The sequence below is a fragment of the Andrographis paniculata genome, unplaced genomic scaffold, assembly GCF_009805555.1.
Source record: "Andrographis paniculata isolate CXL003 unplaced genomic scaffold, ASM980555v1 Contig50END, whole genome shotgun sequence".
Classification (NCBI taxonomy): domain Eukaryota; kingdom Viridiplantae; phylum Streptophyta; class Magnoliopsida; order Lamiales; family Acanthaceae; genus Andrographis; species Andrographis paniculata.
Window position 1 is genome coordinate 1,613,054 of NW_026137585.1, and position 12,004 is coordinate 1,625,057.

The following is a 12,004-nucleotide window of genomic DNA, read 5'->3' on the forward strand; positions in this document are numbered from 1 at the left end:
CTGCATAATATAAAAATGGGAGTTCTTTAGATCGACAAAACCACAAGCAAAATGTCTAGTCCAATCCTCAAGACAGCAACTGAAGAGTAGTTCATAAAACAGCAAATAACCAAAAGACACAAAAACCAGCATCGATCAATATAAGGATAATGATTATGACTCACCTTAAGCCTTATCAGCTTTAGCAGCAGTAGCAGCAGCTTGACCACGCAGCCGACCGGTTCTTCTAGCAGCAATGAGACCGACCTTTTGCCCGGGCGGCGCATCACGGCGCACGGTACTGGCGTGACCAATGTGTTGGTGATTACCACCACCATGAGGATGCTCCACGGGGTTCATGGCAACACCTCTCACCTTGGGCCAAGAGTTCCTCTTCACTCTGAATTTGTGGTATGCATTTCCGGCTTTCAGAAGTGGCTTCTCAGTTCTCCCGCCACCGGCGACCTGGCCAACCATGGCACGGCATCCGCTCGGCACTATTTTTTTAGATCCTGACGGGAGCTTGATCCTGGAAGTGGAAGAATTTGTTGGGTCAATAAACAATGGAAAAAGATTGAGTTTTTTTTTGTATTAGTGCCAGAAATTAAAGGCTATTCATAGGTATTAGCTGAATTTGGAGTTTTCGAAAGTTGAGCCGTGTCAACAAATGATTCAAATCAAATAGAGTGTCAAAGGCAGCAATATGTAAATGACTCAGATCAAGCAATTCAACCAAGATTTTGGAAAATATTCGCCGAAAGTTATCATTCTTGAAAACATGTAACCAATATTTCAATGATTTCCAACGCGCAAAGTGAAAGCTTGCTAAAATTAACCTTTCATACTCAATGGCTCAATTAAGTGAATGGACTTGAATCTAAATTTCCTGGAACTGTGGATCAAGCTAGGGTTTGTTTATGCCAAATGAGTCCACCTTGAATTCGAAGAAATGTAGGCCACAGACAAGCCAAAAAAAAAAGGAAATGCTCTTCTTCTGATATCCAACACAAAAATTGTCCTTTTTTTTCAAGATCTAGGACTATTTATTATAATTAACAAGTTTAACTACCAAACTGTAGAGTAGCTAGATTCAAGTAATGCTACCAAGAGAATACAGGTGATATTGCTTATCAACACTCTTAAAAATACAAGTACAGATAAAACAATTTGTTTAGGAATTTAACCTTTCCCCAATTGCTTGAAACACTTATATGACATTCAAGTAAGGTGTGAGTTCAAGCTAAACCTACATCTAACCCAAGAAATCTTACCAACATGGAAATACACAAGCCTCTGAATGAACTCAATGCTTCTAAAACAACTATATTTCACACATATAATTACAATAATTTTGGTCCAAGAATTGTTTCCAGCAAACAAGCATAAAAAACAGAAACAATTCTAAAATCAGTTTTTTAATATAAAGAACATTAGCAAAGCAACAAAATAGCATTGTAATATCAATCCGAAGATTCAAAGAATGAACCTATAAGCACAAGAGTTGATTCCACAATTTGTACACAACCCTAAACCAACGTTCCTATTACTCAGATTAAACAAAATTCCATTAACTAATTAGAATGATTTTATCGAGAATAGAATCGTATGAATCATACCTGGTCGTTCCGTTATCCGGATTGTGCGAGATAACAATCGCGTAATCACCAGAAGCCCTAGCAAAAACACCACGGTCACCAACGTGATGCTCAACGTTGCAGACAACGGCACCCTCAGGAATAGATCTAAGAGGCAACACGTTGCCGACAACAAGGTTAGCCTTCTTCCCGCAGTACACGAACTGACCGGTGTACATCCCCTCCGCGGCGACGAATAGCTCCTTCTGGTGCTGGAACCGGAAGGGATGACGGAAGGTCACGCGTGCGAGCGGCGCACCACGGCCGGGGTCGTGAATGATTTCCGTGACGACGCCCTTAAGGTAGCCATTGCGCTCGCCAAAGTCGAGCGACCGGAACCGGGCAGGACCCTTGCGGTGGTGGGTGTGGGACTTGAACACCGACCCCGCTCCCTTACGCTGCGCACGGATCACGCGACCCATCTCGGAGGAGCGCGGTTTGCGAAGATGGTCAGATTAGGAATCGGAGAAGACAACGCCTGCAGCAGCGGCGGCGCGGCGGAGGATCGAATAGCGAAATGGTGAATGGCGAGTGATACAGCAACTAGGGTTTTAAAGAGATTAGGGTTTGTAAGGTGTACATTGATTTGGGCCCGGCCCATTAATAAAATGGGTCCAGTCTCAAGATGTACATGGGCTTTAGTATTATTTAATTTTACTTTATTAATATTAGTATATTATTATTATTATTTTTTTTTTTTTTATAAAAATATATACTAATAATTCTTAACAGATCCATTGCCGCCGCTGCACCAGATTTTCTTCTCTCTTCTTCTTCTTCTTCTTCTTCTTCCTCCCTCGTTCTTTCTTTTCTTCTTTCTTTTTCCTTTTCCTTCTTCTTCGCCCAACCTGCTACTCTGCTCCGGTGACTGCTGAACCGCCGGTTCGAACCGTATAAAAACCGGGAGGTTCCGGTTTGAAGGTTCCAACCGCCTGTTCGAGTCTACATAGCTTCTTCCCTTTTCTCTCCGTACATTTTCATCGACGATTCTTCAATCTCGAAGCAGTCTTTCGCTGATTCTCGCTTTGTTTCTTGCAATCATTGTAGGTTAAATAAGTCTGAATTGATTGTTACTGGTTTGTTGCGATTGTATTGAATCTACGGATTGGCATGAAGCGAGGGTATCAAGAATCTTCATCCTCGGGGGCTTATCAGCCTCCTCACTCCAAATTCAAGCAAAATCCTGAAGGTATTGTTTAATGAATTAGGTGCTAATTTGGATGCGCGATGCTTCCTTTTAAGTTTTTTTTTTTTTTTTTTTTTGCCCTCTTTCTTCTGAAGAGGAGAATTTGGTTCGGTGAAATTTGGGTGGTGTAAATATGGAGTTCCATTGTGATTTTATCGTGTTTTGCCCCCTAGAATCCGAGGAAGTAGTGTGATGTTTTGATTCCTGTACGTAATTTCGGATTGGGGTCAAGCTGTGTACTGAAATTTGGATGTTTTAAGGGAAGATTTAAGCTGCTTTGTTGTTGTTAGGTGATGCTCAATTTCTGGAGGATGAGAGCACAAAGATATTTGCGAAGAAAGTGGCCGACCATTATAGTGCAAGAACGAATCAAACTCTTGAAGAGCGAGAAGCGAGCCCCATCATTCGATTGAAGAAGCTTAATAATTGGGTGAGTGTTAGAGATTTTATCTTTCTAAGTATTGATATCGCTCTAGTTTCATTTCTGAGCTGCTCCATGTGCTACTTACTAGTAAGTTCTGATGTTGTTAAACTTTTGTTGAATAAGCAAAATTTTGTCACTGAAGTTTTGCATTGTTTCTTTTACCTTTTGTTCCTTTGTACAGATAAAGAGTGTTTTAATTCAGCTCTTTGCTAAAAAGGGAGACACTGTGCTTGATCTGGCTTGCGGAAAGGTAGTTATTAATTGGTTGCTTCGAGAATTGTTGCTATTTATTTATTTACATTTTTGTCGTGCGTAGATGAATGGCTCTGTTTTCTTATATATGGATTGTAACAGGGTGGTGATCTCATCAAATGGGACAAAGCAAGAATTGGTTATTACGTTGGCATTGACATAGCCGAAGGCTCGGTAAAATTTCAAACTTTCAGCTAATGGATTAAGGCTGAAACTTATATGACATTACTACGCTATCTTCCTTTCTCTCTCTAGTTGCAGCTTCATTTAAAGTTCCATGTTCAATGTGTTTCTCTCTAGGGATAAGCCTTGCTTGTTCCAAACCATGCTTCACTGTACAGACAAATTCCTTATGCTTCAAAAATCAAAGTCTTAAATAATATGTTGGAAAGTGAAGAGTGTCATTTTTCGGGCAACTACAAGTTGTGTGGTATAAGCTTAAGTTGGTAGTGAATTAGATTGAAATTGTAGGGTTTTGTGTGAAACTAAGATATCCTTTTCAATATAAGATATTGTAGTTGACTAGTTGAGGATCACATTTAAACAAAATCTAGTATTTAATGATGTCTAGAACATCTGTTATAATATTGCAATCTCTTAAGATGACAGTTGTCAATCGTGAATGCGCACCGTGCAGTGCACAGCATAACAAAGTATAGCACAAGTACTTATAAATTTAAATAGCGGATATATCTGATGGTCAAAAAGCACAAAAAATTTCGTACTCAAATTTTATATAAATCGCATGGAGTGTCAACGGTTGTTATTTACTATTTCACACTTCTAGGTTCTAAATTAAATGCACATTTCATCCTAAAACCCTAGTTAGCAAAATCAACAAGCGAGGACAATGAAATTTCTGTGATCAATCGCAAATATAAACTACAATATTAGTTGGAGTTCACATGTTTTGACTCTACATTCCTGTTTACTCAAATATTATAAGTAATAAAAAAGAAAAGGAAAAAAAATTGCCGACAGTTGAAGAATTTCTTTGTAATGGCATGTGTGGGGTGCACCACACAACCTATGCTTGCTGCATGCCCTGGCGAATGGCCGAAGCCAATTTACTGTTTGTGCCTTGGTCCATCATTGACAACTATGCTTAAGAGATTAGGTAACTTATATAATAAACTATATTAATTTTAATTACACAATTGTTTCCCTTGATATCAGATTGAAGATTGCCGGACACGATATAATGGCGATGCAGACCATCACCAGCGTCGCAAAAAGTTCTCATTTCCTGCCCGACTTATATGTGGTGACTGCTTTGAGGTAAATATAAACTAATATAGTTTATTAATGGCTTAATGCTAGAAACAAGCTTGTCTATCTTCAAGCTGTGTGAGTTTTCAAGCAATAAAAAATTCTGATGCTTGTGGACTGTACATGTCGGAGTGTTACATTCCCATCTGCTGTAGATCTGACTGCCGAAAATATGTTGGTAATGTGTTGCCACCGGACATTGGGACTATGTTTGAGTAAATAGTTTGTATGCATTGCAGGTTCAGCTGGACAAGGTTTTGGCTGAAGATGCTCCATTTGATATTTGTAGCTGTCAGGTGATCACTTGTTGCAGTTCCAATCAACATCTTTCTTTCTTTGATTAGTTAACATCTTCCATATTGTTGAAATATATTTTAGATAGATATTTTAGTTGATTTTATTTGAATTTGTTAGTTATCATATAATCATATCTACTAAATTAGGTTGTTATTGTCTAAATATGCAATTATCAATATATCTCAAAAATTTCTCTTACAATTTTTACACATGTGAACCCGCTGTTCTGTCCAATCCAATGCGGTATGACCAAGAGCTGGCCAGTTTTCTGTTATACTGTAGCATATTTTCACTTGACTTATTAACCATTTGACATGATGCAAGCGATGATGTAACAGCTAGAAGCTGATTCATTCTTGCTTATCATGACTAATATTTGTTTGGTCTTATTTTATCGATTTGTGTAAAGCATTGTTTGATTGTACCACTATTTATGAACTTAAAAATGTTTTCTGGAAATATGAATTACTAACTGCACAATTAATATTATGTATTTAATGAATTAACTTGTCAAAATTGGATATTTGCAGTTTGCCATGCATTACTCCTGGTCCACCGAGGCACGTGCTAGGCGGGCATTGGCTAATGTTTCGGCTCTACTTCGGCCAGGAGGCATTTTTGTTGGAACTATGCCAGATGCAAATGTCATAGTAAAAAAGCTTAGAGAAGGTTTTATTCTGTCTAAACATGTTCTCTAAGTGGAATTTGAAATTTTATTTGACTCACTCAATTGTTTAAAGTGATATGCTGATTTTTTCCATGATAGAATTATTCACATTGTTTAATGGCTAAATTTTGAAGCTCTCATAAAAAGTTTTTACCTGTAGGTGGATATTGTTAAGACACTGTCCTGCCTGTATGAGTTTTCCTGATTCCATGGGGTTGTGTAGAAGACAGTCTAATTTGCCTTTGAATTTACTAAAGCAGTAATTTTCTCCTGTTTATTTTTTGAGATGTTCATGCTGGACCTATACTTTAATTTCCCTTATTGGCTTTTCGTGGAGCGATATATACTTTGATTTCACTTTTATTTATATACGCAGCAACTTCTGATCTCATAGTTCTTATCATCGCCATTCTATTTAAAGTCTATATTCAAATGAACTATTCATGTACTGATGCAAAATACTTACTAGAATTCATCATGTGCATACATATGCCTACACCGATATATATATATATATATAAAATATATGCATACCATTCATTGTTTGTTAATGGAGACAGATTTATAGGCTGGAAGTTCAGTAATAAATTTGTGTTTTCCAGTGTTTTCCTACCGTAAATTTGATAATTAAAGACACAGTATTTTATATTTACAAACAAATATTCATATGGATGCAGCTGAAGGACTAGAGTTTGGCAATAATGTTTACTGGATACAGTTTGACGAAGAATATAAAAACAAGGTGAATTCTGGTTGGCAAGGCTTGCTTCTGTTCTTGTTGGCTCTCCTCTAGTTGGAATGTAACTTTTTATTACCACTTTGGCTTCTTCCAGAAATTTAAGTCGTCAAGTCCCTTCGGCATCAAGTACAAGTTCCATCTAGAGGTACTTTTTGCATTTGTTGTTATTTACATAAAGTTATATTGTTGTTGAAGTGCCCTTGCTCCTCATTTTTGCCATGTCCTTGATAACTGGGCTGTTTTTGAAGGTTGTTTTGCTTGTTTCCGAAAATATCTATGCTATAATGGCTTCAATACTCTTACAGGATGCCGTTGATTGTCCTGAGTGGATTGTCTCTTTCCATGTCTTCAAAGCATTGGCTGAGGAGGTATTAATCTTTTCCTTCTAGTTAGAGATGTCGATAGTGAAGCAGTGTTGTAAATGGCTTGTGCGCAGCATCTGTGCCATTGTGCAAGGCACAATTTAATATTATTTATCAGGATTAGTTAGGATTAAACAGGGTTATTTTATTTTAATTATTTTTCAATTTAAGGTTATGAAAAGTTCTATTTAATCTTTCTTCCTAATTTTCTCCGGCTCATTGTTTCTTCTCTCTTGGTTTTCATCACTTTTTTTCCTCTCACAGTTCTTTCCATGTACCACCACATTACCATTTTAATATCCTTTTAACTATTATCCTATCATCTAAGTGGACGTTTATCTGAAGTACAAAGCATCATCTGAATCTGAAATCGTATCGGCTATTATAATTCAAAAGTGTACGTAGTTTCTGCTCCATTGTGGATAGATTAGAAGAAAAAGATGCAACTTCTATAAACCTTGTTATTAGCTAGAGTTAACATAACCTTGCATTCCTTCAACCTTGCAGTATGATCTGGAGTTGGTCTTTGTCAAGAACTCTCATGCGTTTGTAGATGAGTACATGAAAAAGCCAGATTTTGTTGAGCTCATGCGAAGACTCGGTGCTCTAGGAGACGGTAAAGATGACCAAGGTAAATCATAGCTATGTTGTCCATTAACATACATCTTATATACTTTGTTGTGGGAGTCGCCTAGTAATTCAATTAAAACAATCTGGTAGTCCGGTAGACATTGTTGATGAATTTAGCAATCCTCATCGGGTTTGAATGCTTTTTACAGGCACATTGTCACCAGACGAATGGGAGGCAGCATACTTATATCTGGCATTTGTTTTGAGAAAGGTATAGGTTTTCTTGTTCTATTTTTAAATAAAACGTTGATGAAGTAATCTTAGCCTCTTTGAATTCAGATTGTTAGAACATTAACAAGTTTCATACACCCAAAAAGCATGTTTTGTCTAGTTAGAGATAATCCCAGAATTATCAGAAGGGTTAAACCGGAATGTGTCTATAATTCGACTGTTGTTTTTCTCCGGTTTTATGCTACAGTACTTCCGTCCTAACAGAGTTTCTATTTGGTGCGCAGAGAGGACAACCGGACCAAACCCGAGTCAACGCAAGACGAGACAAAGGGAAAATGCACCTTTCGAAAGAGGATATTGTGTACATCAATGACGAAACATGAAATTTCCAACGAGCTACGGGCATTACTTATTCATTCTGATTCGCCTCCGTATAAAAGCAGCGCATCGATGAAAAAACCAAACCGGGTGAGTTCGACATCCTTATCTGTTATGTCTTAGTAGTTCCTTTACTGTAATGTTTGACATATTCACCTGTGGATCAGATAAAAGATTTTTGGCACATGGGATTAATTTAATTTAGAATTGTGTTGGTGAATGTTTGAAAAACTAGTTGAAATGTTGCTTAATTGTGTTGAAAATTGCGTTGGAGTTGTTTAGTTATTGATGTAACTATTAAAGAACAAAAGTTGAACTATAATTAATAATCACACTTGTCGCAGAACAATAGTTCTAACAAAAAAGTAGGATTATTCAAAAAAGATAAAAATATTTTTATTAGTAAAAATGTATAATACAGGTATAAAGATATTTTTAATATAAAGATAGTTTTAAAAATATTAGTATTATATTGAAATGTAGTAGGAATAAAATAGAAATAACTAAAATAATGTTATTAGTATGGTGTGATAAAAGATAATGGCATTTGTGTAATACTCCGTCAGTTAGAAAGTATACATATTTCTATTTTGGGACGTTCAATTATAAAGTAAATATTTTATTAAATATCCTATTTTTTTTCACAAATATTTATTTTACATTACATCATTACTTTCACACCAAGAAATAAAGACAAAAATGTCATTACACTATTACCTATTATAATTAAAATATTATTATTTCTTAAACAGTTGAAAAAAGAAATGAATATTTTATTATGGGACGGACTAAAATGGAAAAATTGATAGTTTGTTATGGGTATTTGTAATGTTAGGTAAATAGTACAGTTATTAAAAAAAGAAATAACTATTTTGTTATGAAACGGATTAAAATAGAAAAATTGATAATCTGTTATGGGAAAGATGAAGGAGTATTATAATTTTTGCTGTAAGGGGGGATTATATTTTAAATTAGATGTATATATTTAACTTGATATTATAAAAAGATGTCTATTGTTTGTAGATGCTATAAATAACAATATATTTATTGTAGTAGAAATGGAATATATCAATATGAAACAGACTGAAAAAGACACCTTTTTATTCTATTTCTTCTGATTTTTATCATAGATATCCATTTTAATATATATATATATATTATTGTTATGAAGTTTTTGTATATATATATAAATATTCGTTAAATCAACTATTTCAATTATTATCTCCAAATACATTGCATCCACCCAAACTCCAACATTCATCTATTGACGAAAAGGATATAATTTTAAATTATTTAATAGTATAATATAAATGAATATACATTTCATGTACAATATATTAAAAAATAAAATAAAATTGTAATATGAATTTTTTCTGTAAGTAATAGACTACTATAAATGTATATACTAATGACAAGATAATGCAAATTCAATGGCATGTTCTTTCTGCAATTTGATTTTTTCACTATACGATTTTTACAATTTCAATAAATAAATATTTATTATATTAAAAGTAGTGGGTATTTTTAAAAATAGTGCAAAAATATATATATTTTTTTGTAAAAGTAATTATGTAAAAAATTAGTTTTTATTCCCAACACTTTTTTTTAGATTTTATAATATTTATAAATTATTATTATTATATCCTTAATTATAGTAATGAATGAAAAAATAGTATAAAATAGAAATTGCAAATATTTCATAATAATTTAATTATGTACTCAAATGTTAGGACATGAGTTTTAATAAAAATAGATAATATTAATCTTATCCGGGTACAAAGTAAATATTTATTTTTGGTGCGAAATTTAAGAAAGAATATAATATTAATTATAATGGACAATTAAAAATAGTATAATGATATTTTTTTTATTTTTTTTGTGTAAAAATAACGATTTGATGTAAAGTAAAAATATTTTATGAAAAAAAATAAAAATTGAATATTTAATAAAATAGTTATTTTGTAATTGGACATTTTAACTTTTATTTTTCACTAATAAAACAAAAATATTTCTTTTTATAATTGTTATGAGAAAACGAGAAAGAAAGCAAATAAAGAACACAGAGGTTTTACGTGGTTCGGTGACGGTGTGTCAACCTACGTCAACGGGCAGGAACCGGAGAGATTTTATTATACTGATTCAGAGATTTACAATATGTCATCCGACTAAGAACCATAGTTGTCTATTTATAAGCACCCCAAAACACCCTAAACCCTAAGTCTATTTGTTATTAATTAGAATAAGCCCAAAAAGAACCCTGCCAATTGAAACAGCCCTTTCGCTTTGGTTTAGGGTCGGGTAGACCGCTAAATCCAAGTCACGTTTCAACAATCTCCACCTTGACTTGGAGTTTCTCCAACCGCCAAAGGTTCGTCAGTATCTCTCAATCGTCTCCTTCCTGTCAGATGCCCCGAGAAGGCTTTACCTCCTACGAATATTCACCAAGTTCAACCAATGCTCAAACTTCTCCGTCGGTAGCGCCTTTGTCAACATATTAGCTGGATTGTGTTCTGTAGCTATTTTCTGAATAGAAAACTTGTCTTCTTCCAGAACATCACGGATAAAATTCAACCTTACATCAATATGTTTGGTTCTCTCATGATACACTGAATTTTTAGCCAAACTCAAAGCACTTTGACTATCACAGAATAACACTGGTTTCTCCACCTTCAGACCCAAATTCTGCACCAGACCATATAACCAGATACTCTCCTTAATACCTTCAGTCATTGACATGTATTCCGCCTCAGTCGTCGACAATGCAACCGTAGGTTGTAACGTAGACTTCCAATTGACTGCACATCCAAACAGAGTGAAGATAAAACAAGTTAGTGATCTTCGTTTCACTAAGTCACCCCCGTAATCAGAGTCTGCATAGCCAACAAGACCATTACCATGGCCTTTATCATCATATACCAGACAAATATCAGACGCTCCTTTCAAATATCGCAAGATCCACTTTACAGCTCCTCAGTGAGCTTTACCCGGATTAGCCATAAACCTGCTCATCACACTAACCGCATAAGCGAGATCCGGTCTTGTACATACCATCGCATACATAAGACTTCCAACTGCACTTGAATATGGAACCGTCTTCATATAACTAACCTCTTCATCTGTAGCAGGTATAGTGCTTCGATCAAGTTTAAAGTGTGCCGCCAAATGGGTACTTACCGGTTTGGACTGATCAACAGAGAATGCCTGCAAAACTTTCTCAATATACTTTTCTTGAGAAACCTATAACCGTCTTGCTTCTCTATCACGCCAGATCTCCATACCAAGTATTTTCTTTGCCGCACCCAAATCCTTCATCTCAAACTCACCCTTTAGTAGAGCTTTCAAGTCATTAATTACAGCCATGTTTTTAGCTACAATTAACATATCATCCACATACAACAGAATATACACAAAGGAATCAGTAGAAACTTTCTTCGAGTAAACACAGTTATCAAACTGATTACGAGTATAACCATTAGACACCATGAATGAGTCAAATCTCTTATACCATTGCCTCGGAGACTGCTTCAAGCCATACAAAGATTTCTTTAACAAGCATACCCGGTCCCCTTTAGAACTGTAGAACCTCTCCGGTTGAGACATGTAAATCTGTTATTCTAGATTACCATGAAGGAATGCTGTTTTTACATCAAGCTGCTCCAGCTCCAGACCCACCATTACTAAAAGAACCCGAATGGTTTTGTGTTTCACCACAGGAGAAAAGACTTCATGGTAATCGATTCCTTCCTTCTGTAAAAACCCTTTTGCCACCAGTCTCGCCTTGAACCTAGCAGGTTCAACACCAGAAATTCCCTCATTTCTTTTAAAGACCCACTTGCATCCCACTGGCTTCACCCCTTTTAGTAGTGCAACAAGATCCCAAGTCTTGTTCTTTTCAAGAGACTGCATCTCTTCATTCATTGCCATAATCCAGGTTTCTGCATCTTTACTCGCCACAGCTTCTTTATATGTCTTTGGCTCATCAGAGTCAAGATCATCACCAACCGCTAGTGCATAAG

General features: G+C 35.5%; 3 protein-coding genes across 4 annotated transcripts in view; 1 reads left to right on the forward strand and 2 right to left on the reverse strand.

Annotated features, from left to right (window-relative positions):
* LOC127253254 (G-type lectin S-receptor-like serine/threonine-protein kinase At4g27290) overlaps positions 1 to 12,004 on the reverse strand; it is a 65,386-nt gene that overhangs the window by 2,692 nt on the left and 50,690 nt on the right. The gene's annotated exons all lie outside the window — the stretch shown is intronic.
* Positions 6 to 2,149, reverse strand: LOC127253262 (60S ribosomal protein L8-1). The gene is made up of 2 exons (XM_051277741.1): positions 1,596 to 2,149; positions 6 to 508 (listed from the first exon to the last, which is right to left on the reverse strand). Exons 1-2 carry the CDS (start codon positions 2,033 to 2,035, stop codon positions 166 to 168), a joined length of 783 nt encoding a protein of 260 aa, XP_051133698.1. The 5' UTR covers positions 2,036 to 2,149; the 3' UTR covers positions 6 to 165.
* Positions 2,356 to 8,251, forward strand: LOC127253259 (mRNA cap guanine-N7 methyltransferase 1). Of its 2 annotated transcripts, XM_051277738.1 has the most exons (14): positions 2,356 to 2,534; positions 2,661 to 2,802; positions 3,090 to 3,229; positions 3,405 to 3,473; positions 3,578 to 3,649; positions 4,652 to 4,753; positions 4,984 to 5,040; positions 5,572 to 5,710; positions 6,386 to 6,450; positions 6,542 to 6,592; positions 6,753 to 6,815; positions 7,317 to 7,440; positions 7,589 to 7,650; positions 7,895 to 8,251. In XM_051277738.1, exons 2-14 carry the CDS (start codon positions 2,724 to 2,726, stop codon positions 7,991 to 7,993), a joined length of 1,122 nt encoding a protein of 373 aa, XP_051133695.1. In that variant the 5' UTR covers positions 2,356 to 2,534; positions 2,661 to 2,723; the 3' UTR covers positions 7,994 to 8,251. The 2 variants fall into 2 exon arrangements, with proteins under 2 accessions (XP_051133695.1, XP_051133694.1); XM_051277737.1 differs by having other exon boundaries at positions 2,356 to 2,802.

What these genes read in the sequence shown, in the direction of transcription:
- LOC127253262 (XM_051277741.1), bottom strand. Translation starts at nt 2,035, where the DNA reads ATGGGTCGCGTGATCCGTGCGCAGCGTAAGGGAGCGGGGTCGGTGTTC. An exon ending in CCGGATAACGGAACGACCAG is followed by an intron (nt 509 to 1,595) that starts GTATGATTCATA and finishes TTCCACTTCCAG; the next exon opens with GATCAAGCTCCCGTCAGGAT.
- LOC127253259 (XM_051277737.1), top strand. Translation starts at nt 2,724, where the DNA reads ATGAAGCGAGGGTATCAAGAATCTTCATCCTCGGGGGCTTATCAGCCT. An exon ending in TGAAGAAGCTTAATAATTGG is followed by an intron (nt 3,230 to 3,404) that starts GTGAGTGTTAGA and finishes TCCTTTGTACAG; the next exon opens with ATAAAGAGTGTTTTAATTCA. An exon ending in ACGAAGAATATAAAAACAAG is followed by an intron (nt 6,451 to 6,541) that starts GTGAATTCTGGT and finishes GGCTTCTTCCAG; the next exon opens with AAATTTAAGTCGTCAAGTCC.